Raw genomic sequence first — 20,534 nt, forward strand, 5'->3', positions numbered from 1 at the left:
GCATTGCAGCTGTTGACATATCTTTTGTCAAAGGACCCGTTACAATGCTCCATTGTTATGTGCAAATAGGTACGCTTAGGCCATATGTCTGAACTGTGACGGCCAACGCCGAGGATGCATACAGTTAATATGGACTTAAACATTTGATTCTGCGTGTATTTCGAGTAAGAGAATTCAATTACAGATCGGTGAACTGGAACATGGCTGATAGATGGTTTGCGGTTGAACCATGTGGAACCAATCTCTTCAAGAGGGGTGGATCTGGGTAAACCGTGGACTGTGAGCTCGATGTTTCGACCGAGATACTCCAGTCGTCCTCAGTAGAGAACGTTAACCTTGTGACTTGGATTTCCTATCACTTCATTTTCCACTCCTAGTATTTCCAACGGAGGTTATCCTATTAGATTCAACTGGTAACTTCACCTCTAATGACACCGTTTATCTGGTCGATGGAGTGGATCATCCGTTCATCTGCGCGGTACCTGACATCAACCCAGGAGCGTGGTTCACGTGGACACTGGGTAACCAGAGGCTATCGTCTAGTAGCAATGACACCACAGGCACCAGTGGTTTGCTCACCAGTACCAGTCAGGTCTTTATTAAGCCCTCATGGGACAACCAAGGGATGATCTTACAATGTCGAGCCACCAACAGAGAAAGCTATGTAGGTATCAGCATGGACATATGGCTGGATATCAAGGGTAAGAAAACTTTCCTTATTTGACTGGATTGGTCTTGGGAATCAGAATGTGCACCCTTTTTCAAATTTTCTTTCTTCAACAGTCCCACCAGATTCTTCGTCGATACTGCTATACAACGAAAGTAGAACACCTATAGGGACTACACTTATTGTTGACCAGGGACCAGCTTACAACATCCGATGCGAAGTGCAGGGAACCAGACCAGCTGCAATCATCCAATGGTTCTTGAACGGCACTCTACAGCGAACAGCCTACCCGCGTTTCAAAGGGGACGACGGACTGGTCAACACCTCTGACACGTGGTGGTTCAGGCCCACGAGAGCCAATCACCGCCACGAGGTGAAGTGCGTGGCAAGCACACCCGAGTCTAAAGAACCTTTGCCCTCAAAGGCACTGACACTAGAGGTCAATGGTGCGTATGTTGTAATAGTCACATTTATCACATCAAATTAACTGAATTTTCTAAAGATTTGTGCATAAAATTGCCGCAAAGAAGTTTACTTTAACAGGTTAGTGTGGTTCCCCGCACTTACAACAATCGCACAGCATTTGTTTCATTTCAGTGTTGGGTAGGATTGTGGTGTACATCTCCTGAGCAGTACGGTTTAAATTAATTTTCCAGTGATATTTCCGTGTCAAATAACAAAGGTCAGGTGTTACAGGGATACAATAATGTCACACATTTGGACACGGATGTATAGAATTATCCAGTTACCGAAATGTCTCAGCACAATCCGTCCACTCATTGTCTTGTAATTTGCCTATTACCATGGCGATTTGAAACCCAAAACATTTTAAAACAATCAGGGAATTTTATCTTACCGACGAGGGCAATGTACAAAGTGCACAACATGGAGAAGTTTATTTGTAATGTGTGGAGTTGTCACGTGTAACAATTCAGTCTGGTTCCCGTACAAAACAAAGCATTGTAACAATCCTCTAATTGTGGAGTCAAACTCGTCTGCTGCACAAGAGGTTGTCCATGCACTCAAATAAAAACTCGGACACAAACGTCGAGGGAAACTGATAGTTTCCCTTACCAGGAAGAGGTCTAATTATTTCAAACCTAAAATATTTGTTCAACGGTCACTTGTCAAACTTTACACTTTTCTCCCGGGCTTCTGGCTTTGTGGACTTTGGTCCATTGATAGTTCAGTGTCAGGACCACGATTTTTAACAGGCTGGGTTTGAAGCCCTGTTCTTTATTTACAATTAAGAATCAGTTTGACGTACAACAAGAGTTTCCTCCATGTTGCTTTTCAGGTCCACCAGATACCCCCGTGATCATCGGTGATACGACAATGACCGAAGCTGTAGCAAGCACGCTGACGTGTTTTGCCGACCAAGGGTTTCCCGACAAATGGACCCTGCACTGGTCCTACGGCGATCTAAACGACATTGCCAATCTCACGACTACGCCGTCAGGCTCAGGAAGTCGCTTCCTGTTCAACAGCTCTTTCACTGTCACCCCGACGAGAGAAGACAACGGAAAGACCGTCACCTGCTCAGCACGGGAGGACTCGTGGGTTGTTCGTCCAACCACAACATTCGGACCACTTAATGTCAAGTGTAGGTATCCACCCCGAGCAGAAATGGAGTTCCTACCAACGGAGCCTTAGGTCCTAGGAAAACTGCGCCATCTCTGTTGCTGTGTTGATTCACATGCTGGTTCTTGTCTTAATGTGTTTTAAAGACATGTTTGTGTGAGTGACGTATTCGCTTGTGCACTCTTTATCCTTGACTTGGACATTTGGGGTGGAACGCATCACAGGAAAATTGATGATTTTCATCTCTCACTCGATGTATGTTGTGTTTATATGTAGCCCACGACTAGTATGGAGTACCAAAGTGAATATGTCTCAGGCACAGTTATGTGTGTAAAGGCATTAGTACAGGAACCAGCGATTGCACCAGCACGCACGCGCGCTATTTGAGCTAACACTTTACTTCCTGGATCAAAGTGACGTCAGAGAATAATAAATTTTAGAGTTGGGGGAAATTTTGTGATTGTTTTATTCATCAGATTGTCCGAGAGAGGTGAGCATCACCAACTGTCCGATTAAGGCCATACCGGGCACCATCCAATCCTTCAACTGCGTGTCTGAGAGCAGCAACCCGCTGACCAATCTGACGTGGTTTAGGGACGGAGTGCCTCTGACAAACCCGGCCCCACCTGTGTTCAGCGACGGAGAGCACCTGGGTCATGTCACCGTGGAGGACTTCGCAACCGGTGTGCTGATCAAGGAGGACAATGGAGCTCTGTTCACGTGCTGCGCTGGTCAGACGACCAGCTGCACTGCGGAGGTGTGCGACAGCTGTACATTGAATGTTGAATGTAAGCCCAATTCATTGGCCTAAGAAAATGTCTGATTTCAATATGTCCCTGCACCATTTACATAGAACTACCAAAGGAAGTAAATCGCACGTTGTAAGGATAGTTAGCCTGGCTCAAACTTGTCATATTGTTAACATTGTCTTGAAAATATTATTATCTTAATCGTTGAGAAGCCTTAAAAGTAACTGTGAAATAGCAGCTGAGCAAGTCACTCAATTCAAACGAGTTTCGGACTGGCTACCTTTCATTCAAATGCATAACTGACTCGCTTTGTGAAAATGAATCACAAGTCACAGGAGCCACTTTTGAGTTTTATTTTGCATTAGACTGAGGTGTCACTCTGTCGGAAGGATGAAAATGGACGTTGTTTAGATTTCCAAACGTTGAGGAGTCTCAAACACAGTGCAAGGTTCTTCCCAAGGCCTTCAACTAAAAAGTGGTTCCAGCAACAACATGTCACTCATTTTCAAAGAGTGGGTTGCAATGTGCTATTACTCAAAATTTAATCTTTCCTCCCAAACTGATGTTCCCTGTAGGAAAAAACTTCGTAATTTTCCAAAGTGATAACAGATTTTTGGCATCATTATACACAGTTATTTTTGGTTAATTTCTCCCTCAGATCGACCATTTTTCTCCGACCCTACCACGAGCACACCCAGCCCGGTCAGAGAGGGTGATGACGTCGTCCTTTCTTGCAGTGCAGACGCTAATCCTCTGCCCCCTGGCTTCATCACTTGGCAGAAGGTCGGGTCTCCCACCTCCTTATCATCTGTCTACAGTGCTGCTACAAGCATCCTGACACTACGCAGTGTCAGCAGGGAGCAGGCTGGGCCGTACAGGTGCCGTGGGGACAACGGTGTGCCGCCCGTAGTGTTTTCAAATGCAATCAACGTATCAGTCTATTGTAAATAATTTCCTTCTATATTTCAACATGCTTTAACAAAATCCTTCCAAGCTCGACCCAAACTGACCGTTTTCTGCAGTTCTAATTGAAATCGTTGGTTCTTTTGCGTTGTGTTTTATGATGCTACACGCAAGTGTAATGCATGTTTTCAGTTGCAGTAAGTGAGCCTTCTAGGAAATGACCTTTCAAGAAATTTACAAAGGTCTCTTTTTTGTATGTTTCTAATTTTTATGAATAGGATCGGTGGATTTAATTGATTTTGGCAGTTTATTAAACTATTATGAACTGAAATCATTACGAGCACTCTTTTTTTATACAGATGGAGTGAACATTACAAATAAGGCTGATAACTATGTTGGAGCTGCGGAGAGGGAGGTCGCTGTTTTGGTTTGCCAAGCGGAGGGCAACCCGCTACCCTTAACTGCCTGGCTGGGCCCGACAAACGAGGAGATCACCAACCAGACGGAGCCAGGAAGACTGTTTCGGGAGAACACCATCACTGGAGGAGATGACGTGTATGGGTATAGCGTTACCAGCATTTTGGAAATTCACCTAGTGACGGAAAGAGACTACGGGCTTTACTCCTGCTACGGTGGTAATGGCGTAGGACGCGTGGATGTGCTGCACGTTCTTCTAAATAACAAAGGTACGGTTTGGGAGTGTCTGGCATTGACAGGAACACATGCGTGACACCTAAATATTGGGGCTGTACTTGAATTTAGTGTTGAAGATTTTCAGCTCATTAGACCAGTATGGCGACCAGCCGTAGGCCTATAACTACACCTACGCCCAGATGGAACGCGCACCTTCAACGAATAAGATATCGAAAAGTGCACACGTGCATTAACTTTGATGATACGCGTTGGTATGGTACTCTTGCAGTGAAGGCTCCCCAGCCTAGTCTGTCTGGTTTGTAAATATGGCGTCACCAGTTTAAACCACGTCCACTGACCATAGAAGTACATGGAACCATGGAAAAGGAATGTTCGTGTTCATCCAAGGGAGCTTGAAGTCGCTTGGTTGTGTGCTTGCATGACGGGGTCACTTGGGAATCAACTTCAGGTCGCTCCAAAGAGCCATATTGGTCGGACGTTTTCCGTTTTGTTGGTCGCGGTAAGACCGGAACGCGTGCATTTCATGGATGTTCGTGAACCAGCAAAGTGCAGTTCCTATCAATGGAGTCTCTGTTGCTAAGAGAAATGTGCACTCTCTTGGTCCAGCTCGAGGCTCATTATAAGGTCTCCAGCGTTATTCTCCATCTTTCAGAAATGCAAACAAAATCCCCAACAAGCTTTTATAACGCAGGAAGTTCGCATTTGCAACATGCTCTCAAAGGAATGACAAATTTTCTTTAACACAGCATTTGTTTTATTCAAAGGTGAACCGTCACCACCCCTCAGCTTGGCTGTGGATGAGGATCGCAGCACCGCTAATTCGGTAACAATAACATGGAGCCCTGGGTACGACGGCGGATCGGCTCAGTGGTTTCGCGTCATCTACCGGGATCTTGAGTCCGATGATCTGTTCGACCCAGGCAGGCGAAGCGACAGAATCCAAGGTTCCTATGAGTACACCCTGGTGGGCTTGCTTCCCTATGTTGTGTACGAGGTTCAGGTGTACGCTGAGAATCCCTACGGTGCGAGTGAAGCCGCGAAGAAGGTTGTCCGGACGTTGCGTAAGTATAATTTGATGATTTGACCCTGTCAGCCATAAAATCAGTCTGAAAAGTGCATCTTCAATGGTTACGGCTATGTCCTGTAATGAAACCACCAGAAAAACAGAAATCGTGCTAAAAGGTTTCCATTGGCAAAGGTTACGCCCAATATGAACATTTTCTTCACAGCAACGCCCAATTCCATATCCCTTTTAAAGCCCAGAATATTGTGAGCTAGACAAACCTCCATTATGTAAATTACTGGCAGTAATTTGCAATATCCTAGGGCTACAAAGCAAGAGAACGTATAGCGTTTTTATCTTGAAGTTATCTGGTTACCATTCATCTTTACACAAATAAGGTAAACTGGTTGTTAGAGTTACAGTCGTACTGTCCGCAAAGTAGCTATGTCAATGTGAAAGTCACAGATGAAAGGCATATTCATTTAAAAATTGCTATGGGACTAACTTGAAAAGCTCCTGTGAAAAAGTCCAGCAAATAGTCGGGATGCACACCCGCACGTGATTGCTGTACTTGGTCTGTTGGTTGAAACAGGGGTTGCAATCGTCTAAATAAGAAAATTTAGCTGAATGTAAGCGCCATTAAAAATGACTTTGCAATTTCGATTTCACACCGAGATCCTATATTTTTGTTCTTGGAATGTACAGCACCCAATGATCTATAAAAGGTAAAGCTGTAAAAACTTTCTTTACAGGTTTTGAGCTCTTTTGCTCCCTCACACGAACGTAATGCAAAATGGCACATTGTGGACTAGACCATTATGTATAGCAACCAATTAACCCACTTGCGTGACAAACCCAGCTCTTACAAAGTTTTCCACATTGTTTTGTAGTTTGAAATCAATCAGTTGATTTTGAACTAGCGATATACACTTTGAAGCCTTATACTCAGCCTTCATTATCCCTAATCTGTCCTGCTGTTTGTTACTCAGGCGTTTCACAATAGCGCGCCTCCGGTGAAAACTCTTGGATTCGCAGTATTGTGAATCGCCCGTATTCCATCATCTCCAGGAGCTCTCTGAAGCTAGTTTTACGGATCTTTTGCTCATAAGAAAATGTTGAATGAAATATGTTGTATAATACCTCATAATTTACAGACAGCCCCGAGTTTTCTGAGCCCATGTTCATCACGATGAATCCCGTGGCGGAGGGTGATGACATCATCCTTTCCTGCAGCGCAGACGCCAATCCCAGGCCTCCAGGCTTCATCACGTGGGAGAGGATCGGATCCCCTGACCCTTTACCCTCTGTCTATAGCGATGGTACAAGCACGATGACACTTCGCAACATCAGGAGAGAGCAGGCTGGTCCGTACAGGTGCCGAGGGAACAATGGGGTACCCCCGGTTGTCTACTCAAGCTCTGTTGAGGTCATTGTACACTGTAAGTCAGCCATCTTACAGACAAGTTCCCTTTTTAATACTAAGCATACGATTTGATGCTAACAGAGGCTCCGTATTCTTAATGAAAACCGTAAGCAGTAAGCAGAGCAAAAGGTACGCTTACTTTGGAAGAGCTTAACGTAGCCACAAAACAATTTCTATACGGTAGATGGGGTCATCACCACAGGCTTGGCCAATGGCTACGTCGAAGCCAATGACGGTGAAAACGCTGCTCTGACCTGCACAGCCACCGGCAACCCTTACCCATTGGTTACTTGGTTGGATCCAACCCGCACCGAGATAACCAATGAGACCGAACCACAAAGAATATTTCAGGTAGAAACCATTACAGGCGGTGATGTCGTCCATGGTTTCACGATAACCAGCATCTTGAGCATAAGAAACGTGACTGGTGCTGTCGACTACGGCCTTTACGTCTGCAGTTGTGGAAATGGTGTTGGTATGGTGGACGCAATGACCATTTTGTTGACACCTAGAGGTAAGGTTATCTTTGAACACCTAAATGACAGTTTTTTTTCAGATGTGTTATTCTGGTTATGTTCGAAGTAATTTCATATGTTGTCATTTTTCTGTCCATTAGTTCTGCCATCGGCACCAACAAACGTGACAATTTTCGAGGAGGAAAACACGGCATCATCTATCACGGTATCGTGGAATTCTGGAAACGAGGTTGGAAACAACCTCTGGTTCCACGTCAATTATCGCCTGCTTGAAACGACAGACGATTTCGATCCCAGCAATCGTACCGACAGACTCTTTGATGTCACTTCGTTCACGATGGAGGGTCTACAGCCTTACTCTCTCTACGAAGTTGAAGTGTACGCAGAAAGTGTCAATGGGCGAAGTGAAGCCGTTACAGTGATTGGCACCACTGCAAGTAAGAGTTTTGTTTTGTAACGAATTCATTTCTATTTTTATTTCTGTGAGGAAACTCTAAGATTGTGAAAGGTTGTACTAACATAAACAGTTTGAGCAACCAATTTGAAATGCCTTCTGTGTCATATCAAATTTGAATATTTATGGAGTTATTAGTTGCTTATTGAATATTGTATACGTCTAGGAATTAAGCAAATGGTGTTAACGTAGACTTCACAAAAGATTGGCTTTCTGTAAAACAGTTATCTGGGAAACGACATGGTATTTTTAGACAAATTGTTTGCTTTTGGTAGTATGTAGCCGAATGGTCAGCATAAAAGGCTGCCCACACAGAGTACCATCAGGCGCCATCGTCTCCCTGAGATGTGTTGCCGAGAGTACAAGCCCAGCGACCAATCTGACTTGGCTGAGAGACAACGTACCTCAAAGTGCTCTAATTCAGCCAGTGGTAACCGACGGCGATTACGGTGGCCGAGTGACAGCGCAGGACATCACAACTGGTGCATTGACGAAGGCGGACCATGGAGCTGAGTTCAAGTGTTGTGCCGTTAGACTGTCAGTCTGTGCCGTTGACGCATGCGACAAGTGTTCCTTGAATGTTGAGTGTACGTTCAGTTTGTTTGAGTTAAGGTCATTTTGCTTTTGAAATCTTATTAATTGCCAAGTTATTACCTGACAATTCAACTCAGAATTTTGAAATCCCTTTTGTGGAAACAAAATTATAAGTGAAACCCTTATGTCATTTTCTTTGGAACTAACTCTGCTACTGAAGTTCGTCCTGCCTTTTACGAGACCTTGGTCCTCACTGGCGATCCTGTCGAGGAGGGTGATGACGTCATCCTCTCCTGCAGCGCAGACGCCAATCCCATGCCACAGGATTTCATCACGTGGGAGAAGGTTGGGTCTCCTGACTCCCTGCCTTCCGTCTACCGGGATGGTGCAAGCTTCCTGACACTGAGCAGCATCAGCAGGGACCAGGCTGGGTCCTATAGGTGCCAAGGAAACAACGGCATCCCACCTATTGTCTACTCAAGCTCTGTTGACGTCATCGTACAGTGTAAGTTCTATACGTTATCCAGACGGTGTACAATATTTCTGAGTGTAGGAAATAATTAACATTCCTGAAATGAACTTCGAAGCTAGTGATTTACCCAACACTACTAAATGTGTCTAAATTACTGCAGAGTGATGCAGTATAAAATCAGAGTTCGTGTGAAGCACTTTTTGACTAACAGGTTATCTGCAGATATTTAACTAGTTAGGAAGGAACAAAGCTGAAGTACATTGGCATTTGATGATTACAAAGTAAAATGATGATTTCAGACCAGCAATGTTAATAACAAATTTAGTTTTTAAAACGTATATTTTACAACACTGGGAGTGTCTGAAGTCTTACATTTATTTTATCATAGCTTTGTGCGTTTACCATCAAATGCCTATGTCTCCAAGCTGTATTCCCTCTCAAAAATGCAGTTCAGTATTTGGCATAGAACCATGGTATACCCGAAAAGTACTCGACTACGTAACTGCAGTGAATCTTGATACTTATCTTTGATACAAATATGTTCAATCGTCATTTCAGTTGGCTAGTTAATAATTTTCTTCCTCAATAGTTGGAGTTACTATAATAAGCCAGGACGACGTTTATGTCGAAGCCAACGTCGGGGAGAGTGCTGTTCTGATTTGCTCAGCGAAAAGCAACCCCAAACCGATAATGACTTGGTTGAGTCCAGCGGGCACCAGGATAACGAATCAGACTGATGCTGGGAGGATTGTCCTGGTCGACACCATTTCTAGCAGGGGAGGTCTGGACGGATACGTAGTAACGAGTGCCCTGCAGATCAACAATGTGACTGGGCCTGAAGACTATGGTTTCTACGTGTGCGGAAGTGGAAACGGCATCGGACTGGTCGACACTTTGAACATCATGTTAAATAACAGAGGTAAATAAAAACATAAACATAAACAAGCCAGTAGTTGCAGGTTAGTGCCGTTGTTTATTTGTTTGTATGTATGTATGTTTGTTTGTTTGTTTTGACCTGTAGGCACTGTTTTCAAGAATGGACAGGCATGTTTTGCTGAACAGAAGGGATATAGAAATTTTGCCCATGCCCTTCCATTTTTGAAGACGATGTTGGAATAATAAATGTGCTTCATGGCGGTGATAAACAGTAAGAAAAAAAAGAAAGAAAGCCATCTAAAAAGGTGGGTGGTATTTCCAATAATTAAACGCTACACAAAATCACGTGAGTCATTCATATAAAATAATCACTTGAGTCTATTATTAGACGAACCAAATTGAAAGTTTGACAATCACAGTACTCTGTGGTGGATTTCCCGTCGACAGTTGAGCCAGAGCCTCCTCATTCTTTCTTCGTTGACGAGACACGTACCACGGCTAATTCCCTAACCGTGACCTGGATCCCAGCGGAGAGGGTGTTTGGTCCAACACAGTGGTTCTACGTCAACTACCGAGAGTTGCCGTCTGCCTATTACTACGACTCCGCCACACAGAGCATTAAGTTGTATGACGCCATCGAGTACACGCTGGTCGGTCTTCGTCCCGACACCGCGTACGAGGTTGAGGTGTACGCAGAGAACGCAAATGGGGCGAGTGACACGGTGAAAACAGTGGGCAACACCTTGCGTGAGTTTGCTGCATATGATTTAATCATTCAGGGAAATTTCAATATCTCGAGCAGTTTAATAATCGTTATATAGGACCTGAGGGCATATATTGTCATTGGTTTCAAAATGCGACTGTGCTGTCTTTGATTTGAAATCGAAATCGGATTTCCTTCATTTCCCCTTTTGGAATTAAAACACAGCTTTCACTGAATCTAACATTATAAGGTTAGTTGTAACTTCTTTAAGAATTTGAGAACCCTTGTTGCCTCTCAAAACACAATTCACAAATGACAAACAGCGGAGTGTACCTTAAAAAGATTAAATTAAATTTAATTTAATTTGCATACTAGATGCGTCTTTGTCAAGCTCTGCTATTTTGAAATGGCCAGAGTCACCTATTTTACAGGTTTTCAAATGAAAAATTAAGTTCTAAGTGGTACTTGACCAGTCTCAATACCCGCTTTCCTTGTGTAAACCTGTCTTTCCTATTTACTCAGCAGCCGAGGAGAAAGAAACAACTTCCAGTCTGTACACTGAAAACGCAATTGGAGCGAGTGACGTCACCAGAACAACCACAACGACTCTGCGTAAGTTTGTCACTAAGCAAGCCACCTTTGAGCTCTTTGCGTATTCGTTAGAAGGAGATTGGGCACGACAGCGATGGTCAAACTTAAGGCTTAGGGAAGATTTTGTCTAAGATACCAGAGACTTCCAATTACAAAATCATACAACCGAGTAGTGCCAGTTTATCATATCAGTGACGACCTAGTCTTTTTCCCAGCAGGAATCAGCGGTACAACGCCAGTGCAGCTTGCTGAAAAAACGAACAGCGCGAGTGATCTCCTGGAATCGACTACCACAACATTCTGTACGCTTTTAAATCGATTCTCTCTTTTCGGTCAAGAACATTTTTGTTTGAAAACGTGCCTTTCACAGTTTCTTTAGAAATAACTGAAGCCAGCGATAAACTCATTATCACGTTTCATTGTTTTACAGCTTTTAGTAACACTTGACCTCCTAAAGAGTGGCCAAGCAAATGTTCAAGTGTACTGAAGATTTCAAAATGCAGCAATGAAACATTTGCTTACATTAAAATCATGTCTCTTTTGGTCAACATTTTGTTCATTGAAGTTTTTTTTTTAGTTCTGACATATTTACAACACTCGCACCGGGGCATTCTAGGTTAATTAGAATATTTGCCAGGGAAGCTTTTCCCTCTGCACAACTTTCTGAGAGCCAGCCTGTAACCTGTGGTTTAATTCTCTTTCGAACATTCAGCTGACCCCGAACATCATACTGCAGCCTTTGGTAAGTGATAGAGAAGAGAAGGATTTCCTTCCAAATTGGCATATAAACCACTCAAATATTCAGCAATGTTTTTGAAATTATTGAATATTGTGGAAGAGAAAGAGTGTATCGTGTCACCTTACATGTCATTTACACTGGTTCTGATTCATTAGTTGTTTCATATATTCACATAAATAAAAACTGGCCGAGGCAACAACGAAAAGGTGAAATTCAGAGACGGAACAAAATGGAACTCCATTTTAAAAAACTAAAGGAAACTGAAAGCAAGAAGAAATAAAACGAAGATTAGAGGGAGAAACATGATTACGACGTCATTATAACATAGCATTCTTTTTTCCCCAAGTGCTGTAATCTGTAGTCTCTAATGAAAAAATGCCAGAAAAAAGAAAGCTCAGATTTTTATGTCATTTCTTGTTGAGTTATTACTAGACTTTCAGTTGGGTGATTTATAAAAAAGTAACTGTTGCTTTTTGGTGTCGGTTTTGATGTACAGGTGAACAGGTAGCGGAACGCAGGTCGGATACTGGTAAGAACACATTACAATTAATCCTGGCACACATGGGTAGCATTGCATTGGGCGTAAAACATAACGTTGAATAGTAAGATTCTTTATGTGAATATCTATTATAGTCTCTTCCAATGTCCCTGTAGGTTTGAAGTTTTGTTTAAAGTGTTTTCAAGCTTTGAAGAAAAACGTGAAAAGGAAATGGCATAATCGGTATTTATAAAGATGGGTGAACCATGTTCGGAAGGCGGTCATAGACTCGTACCTACCAAAACGTACTCGGCGACCATACGGATATGAGCGTTTTTTAAATTTTCAAGTATTCCACGAACAAGTGGTGAGAACCTTTCTTAATTGTGTAATGCTTGACTACTTTTTGACCAACATTAAAAAGGAATTTGCTTTAGAGTGTAGCCAGTTGAAATCCCGAACAATTTTGTTTCTGAGATGTAGACCAGTTTTGCCGAAATGTTTTTTAATCTTTTGAACATGTTCTGTTTTACTTGCTTTGTTAATGTTAGATGTCAAGTCCCAAGAATCTACACTTGTTACTGTTATCATCGTCATTGCAATAGTGGCCTTCTTCTGTCTTGTGATTATTGTCAGCGGATTCCTGTACCACCGGAGATCAATGAAAAAATACAAGCAAGGTGATGCACCAGTCCACACTACTTGCCACTGTTTGACCTTTACAACGAAATTACACGAATTACATAATGTATTATGTAATACATCTGACACACTTATAAGGCAGGCCCATTGACGTCCACAACATGCATGGAAGAGAGTTCGAAGCCTCAATGCTGCAGATTTCTGCAGGAAGTGATTTGATAATCTTTCAAAAGTATCGTTTTCTAAACGAAAACAAACGCCCTATATAGTCCTGTGAGATTCACTTAGTACAGTAATTTTTGTTCTACTCTCTCCTGTTCCTAATCAATGAAAGCGGATCTAAGGTCCTTTTCGAGGTATTTCATTAATATTTTGAAGGTAATCACTGGTGGTATGTTTTGGTTTTGAACAGATATTTTTAGAATTATATATCCGATTGGATTCTCCGGCTTCGCTACACCAGTCCGGTGTTTGCGAAAGCTCTTCGCCACACCAGATTATTGGCACGGGCTAGACCATACTAGTCTGCACTCCTAGATCGTAGTTTTGCTAGGACATTTGGAAGGAGTTGGGTCTGTGTCTAAATAGATGTTCGTTAAGCTGAGGTTAAAAATTATTGACAGCCCCAAAATAAATGCTTACCTTTTGTGATCTGATATTGTTTTAGTTATTGAAATATAAAATCGGAGAGGACATAGGTGATTCATGAAATATCTAGCCGCCGTTAGGCGTCTGAATGCAAAGAAAATGCAGTAATGGAAACAAGATATAACTTTTTCTCTTCTCACTCAGAACGCACAAACCGACAGAGAAATCTGTAAGTATAAGATTACCTAGAAACATACATTATACAAAACGTGATACAATTAAGTGCCCTACAAATGCATAGGTATCAACTTGGTTTACAGTTTTTAATTCTACTCCCTCTTGTCAAAATACAGCGTGTCTTATAAATTAGTTGTCTTGCACTATGCAATGTTATTTTATTCACAGGACTGGTACACTAAAACTGCATTTGTAAATATTATTCAAATTGTGACGAAAAGTGTCTTTTGCGGCTCATTTGTCTTGGCATTTTCATAATCTGACATTGTTTGCAGTAGTAATGGGCTCCTTTCAGTTTCGTAAAAAATGTGTCGAAATTGTTGTGATACAGACCGTTAAATAAATATCAAAAGCTGCGTCTTGTTACTTTGGCGAGATATCATTTGTTGTTCGTAGCTCTGTCTATTGACAAAAATAAAGAACATGTCCAGAGCTTTTCCTCCCTGGGGCTGTTGCCGTCTTTATCGTTTTTCTCTTAGTTTTCCTATTTTTTGCTTCATGGAATGCAGTGTAAAATATTTTTTGTTTTTATTGAACAGGAATCGTGGTGTAATCAAGTACGACGACGAAAGTGACATCGTGATTGAAACAGCGGAAAAGTTGGGTAGGTGGAAAATAACAGGGATATTGCTGCATGTAACTTGGACGGGAAACACGTTTGCACGGGGAATAGTCAATCGTTAACTCATACCACTTACTGGGCAAATGCGTTATCTTGAAATTGCACTTGTTAGAAATTGGTGTTTATGTTCAGTCATGCTGCCAATAGGGCGGTACTTATCGCAGATTCCAAACTGGTAGGTATGTAATTAGCAATATGTGACCTTGATGAAGGAAAATCAGAATGGTGATGAAGCGAAATTGGGATAATTAAAATGCGTTTGCTTGGTAGATCATTTTTCTTTCCAACTATTGAACAAATTAACCCTCAACACGTCTGTACGTAACGCCACCCGAATGTTTCAACAGCAAGTACCCGGATTTTGATTGACCACTTTGCATATTCTACTCAGTAGGCTTTAATTTGTTTAGCGTTGAAGAAATAAATAAAAAACAACTCATCTCTCCACAAAACAAGGCGATCTTTTAGACCTTCATACTGTGTTCATTCCGTCCCTTGAATGGCTGCAACATCAATGTTCTCTTTGCAGACTTTCCGCTTCGTGTCATGACCTCTGAGACAGACCAAGCAGCCTGTGAACCCGGATCAACCAGTTATTGAAATCATCCATATCAGGCCGAGATGGACTCAAACCCATCGGCATTGACAACACAGACTTGCTGTGGAATTTACAACCGTCTGGATACGGCTTTTAAAATATAGTGGTTTTAAAATATGCTAGCCAGTGTTAATCCATAACTCACTGCATTTAGAAAATTGCTACTAACTGATAATATAATGCACATACCGTATGCATTGCTGAGTATTTCATCCCATTCTCTTGTTTTCATGTGAGTGGATATTTTACATACAAAACCCTGTGAAGGTAATTTACAAGGTATAAAAGGTAATGTTTAGTCACTGTAACATAAAACTGTACGACAAAAATATGCCTGCCCGGTGGTTGTTGAATTTCCACGGAGACAGCAGTCGGTGTTTATAAATAGACAGGCGATATTTAGTTGTTGGGGTGAAATGCTTTGTGATAAACGCCATCTGGGTTCATGTGAGCTGGACTGCGTTAAAACACATTGCTACTTGCTAGTATTAGGTGTGATTTGAAAGATGTCGCAAATTTAGGATTTGATATTATATTAGGCAAGTAAATATCATATAATGGCCCCCCTACTTTGTCTCTAAACCCTTGGCGTGCATAGAAAATCCACATCTTAGTTTGGCCTTTTTGGCGTGTTCATAAGGAGACTAATTAAATAAAATGCATTCGTCCACAACTTTCGTTTTTATTGCTGAAACTCCCCGCCACGATTTTTTTTATACAAAGAAAACTTTAAAAGGGAGTAGAAAAGCGAGTATTCGGTATATTTATTTATCAGATATTAGCTCCAAAACCCTCACAAAGCGACGCCAGCAAATAAAAGCAAAGATGCTGGGACCGCGAGTAAGGCTTTTGATTTGCTTCGCCCCACCATCATGTTAAATGAGCACAAAGCCGCCTTTGCTTTTGAAGTTGCCCCACCCCCCACCCAAGGATTTAAAAACAACTTACTTTTAAGCATGGAGAAATCTAAATTCACAGAAGAGGTCAAAAAGCAGAATAGACTCAGAACTGGATGAGATAACGCGGCCTCTTGTTACGTTCAGAAAGAGACTTTGTTCACTAAGGTAATGTTAAATGGAAAGTGAAGTTAACTTTACGGTAAAATGAAGTTAATTTTAAAAACATTTTAATATAAATTAATACGGTAAGCCTGACCAATCTACGGTTGATGAATAATTTAGATTAGTTTTTAATTAGTGATACTTCAGTTTTGTTTAACCAATATTAGATACAATACATTAGGAGTGAAGGATTTAGAACACCTCAGCACCGCACCTACTTTTAACATTCCTTGACAATCTTGGAAGCAGAATCTGAAATTTATACAAAACACCGAGTTACATTTCATAAATGCCACGCATTGCTGAATTGTTTTTAGTTTATTTACTGAGTTATAAAAAATAAATATAAAAGGTAGGCTACACTCCTCAAGAACATTATGGCATCATGTGTCTGCCGTCCAATGAAATATCTTGACACAATACAATAGGCTGTTTATTCTTGTGTCGGCCATCTTGAATTTAAAGTGAGGTGAAACTTTCCATGTTGGGCTCATCAGAGTAAAAGGCACAGCGATGACATAAAAAAATTAAAGTGAGGTGAAACTTTCCATTTTGGGCTCATCAGAGTAAAAGGCATAGCGATGACATAAAAAAATTCATACAAATTTGCGCCAGTTTCTGTTTATGAATGATTTGCTATAAACTCTATCTAAATTTTTCAGCCACATAAGAAAAATAGACAGCGAGGTTGGGAACGGGCACCAAATAGTCTGGCTCCACCCTGTTGAACAAATTACATTGAATTTAACGGATTAAACAAGACAAGAAATGGCTTCCCTGTGATTTATCCCAAATTGTGACTTATAAAAAGGAACTTATAAAAAGAAAACTGTGACTTATAAAAAGGAACACAGAGGCGAGAGGGTCATCTGACCTGTGGCTGTGCCAGAGGTAGTCTTATTTACTAAGCCGACACCCATGTGGCTTGCCCCCATCAGTTCACCTTCCTTCTCCGTTTTTAGTTTGCCGGCAGCACCATGATTTAGGCCGACAAAACTGACTAATGGGGATGTGGCACCCATCCCTTCTGGCGACGGCTTCAATGCTGTCGCTGAACACAGTGATGGATGCTGTCGGAGATGGTCCTTGATTATAGTTGGCAGACATCAAAGTCTTACGAAATCCTCATGTATGCAGTCGGATGCTATCGGGGAGGGACACGGCCCTTCGTCATAGATAACGAACATCAGAAGCTTCCCCCATCCGTAATTCTCACAGAGGCTGCAAACTGAGCTGTACGTTAATCCGCCATAGCATATCACTTCTGTGTGGACTTGAGAACAACCAGTGAACTCACCGTTCACGTAGAACCGTGCGCACTTCCCAGCCTGCGAAAAATTCCACAGTAACGGGTTACGAGTGAAAACAGTGGTCTTGGTGGGAGCGTTAATTGTCGATGCATGTCCCTTCAGGTGGAGAAATGGCTTGCGATGCTATTTTGGGTTCCGCGGGACATGGTTTTTCAAATATTGTACAATGGTGCACGCTGCACCCTAACGCTCCAACTTCCAAGTGCCTAAAGCAATATTAGATATGGCAGCAAATCGTAAACAAAGGTGCTGCAATTACATCGAAGAGACCTTGGAGAAATTATGTAATATCGAAAAGAACTGTATCGAGTTAAGGTCAAATCTTTGACACTAATTACAAACATTTGCTTGAGATTCTTTTACTAAGGTTCTTAAGAGGAAGTCAGATTGATTTTTTTTTGATGGACTCATTCCGTCGTTTATGCTTAGAGGAGAATGGTCGTTATACAAATAATGAATGCATTAGGAGTGCAGTGGTAAGAATTATTTAATGAGGCAACAAATGAAAATAATGTTCCATTCCGCTGTAAAGTAAAACCCATCTGAATGGAACAAGAACCACTGCAGTTGATAGAATGAGAAACTCTAGATGAGAAGGCCGCAAAATATAGATCGCACAGGACTGCACACGCTCAGAGCACCTCCTTAGAAAGAAGGTGCATGTTCATGTACATGTACATAATGGACCATCCTCATCACTGTCTTTACCAGAAGATCGTAGGTAAAAATACGCGTACTCACCAAACGCTTGCTTGACGCTACTTTTGTGTATTCCTGGGATAACAGGGACATAACTGTAATGTAAAAGAAAATGGTGGGGTTACGGATCTCGGCGGCTTTGCAAAAACAACGCGTTTTACTTAAGGTTCGAAATGATTGTCGACTATGTGCTTAAAAAATATGCCAACAGAAGATAACAAAATTTAAAATTTTAGGCAGAGGGACGCAGGTAACGCTGTGTGAATATTTGTCGCTATTCTATTGAAAATTCGACTTGACACAGTTTAAAAAAATTGTGCTGTCAGTTTTTATAAATATGTTTACATGAAAAAAACATAAGCTATTGAAAATTAGCTAAGGCTTACGTTATGTAACAGACCTCACCTATGACAGCCACACCGGACAAGCTCAACTGTTGCATCGCCTACGGCTGGGTTTCCTTTTCGCGGTTTGTGTCCCTGTTTGTGCCTCGATTGCGCCACTCGGAGTGAGAAATCACCCGATGGACACAACGATGTTCAGGCCTTCATACGCAGTGGGTACTCCTACGTCCTAAAATTTTTGCAAGGTCACCGTCAATATATTCATGGTGACATCCGGTGGAAGGCAGTGACAGTTATGAATATTAAGAACACAGTTTAATGAGCACTTATACTTGCATATTCAGATGCATTATTCAGCTTTGCCATACGGAGAGTCCTCCGTGTGGGATTTCATAGTCACCAGCACCTCCCTAACCAGATTGGTGGCTTTGCATTATTAGAAGTCCAGGTCGACAATTTATTTATAAGGCAAAGTGTGTTTTCTTTGTTGTTTTAAATATTTTAATGGATATACGGTTAGGATGAGGCACGCCAACGATCGTTATACATATTCAAGACAACTAAAAGCGTCATTTGTTATGACCTACTTGATCTAGCAACATTCAGAGAAGCAAGGTTTTAGATATTTTATCTTTATTTTGAACATATAACTGATTGAAAGCTATGAATGAATATAAATCAGAAACCACTGTACATTTATTAAAATAATTTTTAAAATTTCTTGGTTTGAAAAACAACTGCGTCTACCCTTGTTTTGCCTGAATCGTTTTTTGGAGGATAACATGTTTTGATTGACTAGGGTGACCACTAATGACGCTTTGGCATTGTGTATTATAAGAAAATTTCCTTCAACTATTTTGACCAAAACTGCATAAGATGTGAAACTTAACTATGGTAGCGCTCTTTCAAGCATCTATATTGCAAAATTAATGTTTCATGACAGATTCTTTTAAGCGAAAGTCAATTCAACGACACAAATAAAAGTCAAAGCTTGCGAAATCTATATTGCAAAATTAATGTTTCATGACAGATTCTTTTAAGCGAAAGTCAATTCAACGACACAAATAAAAATCAAAGCTTGCGAGATCTTATACTCTTTTGTTGAAAAACAATGGAATTATGGAATGAAAAACAATGGAATTATCCTTCGCTTCCCTCAAAACCCGTCAGTAAAACATGTGCTTCCTTTTCCTATCAAGTCTACAGGTGGGGAATTTTAGACGCCAGTATTTTAATCCCATTATTATTAATTAATTACTGAACATAGAGTTTTGTTCCAAATGGTTTTGAGTTCCTACATGGATGTCCTCTGCACCCCCAAACCATTAAATCAGCAAAGAAACTACAGGAAAATGTAGTGGACTTGTACCTAGCTGCTGTTATATCCTTTAGTAAAAAGCCACACGAAATAGCCTTAGGCTATACCCGACTCTGCATTATCTAGAATTACCTCGGCACGTGCCTTCTGGGAATCCACAGAACTTATATAGGGGCCTGACAGCCTTCAGAAGGTCGTTTATGGGTCACAGGCTGGGACTTGGGCAAACCAGGAAGCCGTTGATGTACACAATCCAGTCCTTGATGTAGGCCATCTTGGGGATGTTTGTACACGTTCCTGCGGGGATTAGCCAGCTCATCCGGCCGGGGTAAAAAAGGAAGCCCCCACGTTTACAGTGACTAAACCATGTCGTTTGGCATTGAAAAAAAGAGGGGGGGGGAATGCATGCAAATTTCACAAAAAAAGTAATCGTAATTAAAAACAGAAATATATTTTTCAAATGTGCATGTAAAAAGAACCTCCAAAACAAGAAAATCTTTCTTGTGAAAAGTGAAATGTAAATTGTGGAGGAGGAAAGTAATTTTTCGGAGATTGATCATGACCTACAAGATGAATTAACATCCGACCAAAAAAAAAACACACTCTTTTGTTCTCTTTTAGTAGTATGTTTTTTTTTGTCCCAATGTGACATAACTGCCTGGGTCAATCTATTTCATTCATTTTGTATGAAAGACATCTCCCTGTCATGTAAAAAAATTCCTAGAGAAACCAAACATCGTTGTGATTGAAAAAAAAAACCTGTTTTGTGCCGTAGTTGTGTTTCTCAGTGCAGTATCTCAGTCAGTCGAAAA

At 41.4% G+C, this 20,534-nt stretch overlaps 2 protein-coding genes across 5 annotated transcripts in view; one reads left to right on the top strand and one right to left on the bottom strand.

Moving 5' to 3' along the window:
- Window positions 1–17,142, top strand: part of LOC110989129 (hemicentin-1-like) — a 49,288-nt gene extending 32,146 nt beyond the window's left edge. Inside the window, exons 8-29 of one of the 4 annotated variants that reach the window (XM_087142701.1) lie at window positions 378–701; window positions 784–1,113; window positions 1,965–2,270; window positions 2,725–3,036; window positions 3,656–3,940; window positions 4,260–4,586; window positions 5,319–5,615; window positions 6,712–6,996; window positions 7,165–7,494; window positions 7,597–7,893; window positions 8,186–8,497; window positions 8,665–8,949; window positions 9,506–9,835; window positions 10,240–10,539; window positions 11,018–11,107; window positions 11,305–11,388; window positions 11,799–11,828; window positions 12,322–12,354; window positions 12,855–12,983; window positions 13,738–13,762; window positions 14,310–14,374; window positions 14,922–17,142. In XM_087142701.1, coding sequence (XP_086998827.1) covers window positions 378–701; window positions 784–1,113; window positions 1,965–2,270; window positions 2,725–3,036; window positions 3,656–3,940; window positions 4,260–4,586; window positions 5,319–5,615; window positions 6,712–6,996; window positions 7,165–7,494; window positions 7,597–7,893; window positions 8,186–8,497; window positions 8,665–8,949; window positions 9,506–9,835; window positions 10,240–10,539; window positions 11,018–11,107; window positions 11,305–11,388; window positions 11,799–11,828; window positions 12,322–12,354; window positions 12,855–12,983; window positions 13,738–13,762; window positions 14,310–14,374; window positions 14,922–14,992 — 4,847 coding nt within the window. In that variant the 3' untranslated portion in view covers window positions 14,993–17,142. The remainder of the gene's footprint in view (window positions 1–377; window positions 702–783; window positions 1,114–1,964; window positions 2,271–2,724; window positions 3,037–3,655; window positions 3,941–4,259; window positions 4,587–5,318; window positions 5,616–6,711; window positions 6,997–7,164; window positions 7,495–7,596; window positions 7,894–8,185; window positions 8,498–8,664; window positions 8,950–9,505; window positions 9,836–10,239; window positions 10,540–11,017; window positions 11,108–11,304; window positions 11,389–11,798; window positions 11,829–12,321; window positions 12,355–12,854; window positions 12,984–13,737; window positions 13,763–14,309; window positions 14,375–14,921) is intronic. The other 3 variants (XM_087142702.1, XR_015426903.1, XM_087142704.1) reach the window with 3 other exon arrangements.
- Window positions 17,140–18,643, bottom strand: LOC147797874 (uncharacterized). The gene is made up of 3 exons (XM_087142705.1): window positions 18,466–18,643; window positions 18,103–18,155; window positions 17,140–17,379 (listed from the first exon to the last, which is right to left on the bottom strand). Exons 1-3 carry the CDS (start codon window positions 18,500–18,502, stop codon window positions 17,158–17,160), a joined length of 312 nt encoding a protein of 103 aa, XP_086998831.1. The 5' UTR covers window positions 18,503–18,643; the 3' UTR covers window positions 17,140–17,157.
- Between the last annotated feature and the right edge of the window lie 1,891 nt (window positions 18,644–20,534).

The sequence above is a fragment of the Acanthaster planci genome, linkage group LG10 (assembly GCF_054643075.1).
Source record: "Acanthaster planci isolate LZ-2023a linkage group LG10, COTS_SCS, whole genome shotgun sequence".
Classification (NCBI taxonomy): domain Eukaryota; kingdom Metazoa; phylum Echinodermata; class Asteroidea; order Valvatida; family Acanthasteridae; genus Acanthaster; species Acanthaster planci.

Coding starts and splice junctions, on each gene's coding strand:
- LOC147797874 (XM_087142705.1), bottom strand. CDS start 18,502: ATGCAACAGTTGAGCTTGTCCGGTGTGGCTGTCATAG. Junction 18,156..18,465: donor GTCCGGTGTGGCTGTCATAG/GTGAGGTCTGTT, acceptor TTTACATTACAG/TTATGTCCCTGTTATCCCAG. Junction 17,380..18,102: donor TAGCGTCAAGCAAGCGTTTG/GTGAGTACGCGT, acceptor AATTTTTCGCAG/GCTGGGAAGTGCGCACGGTT.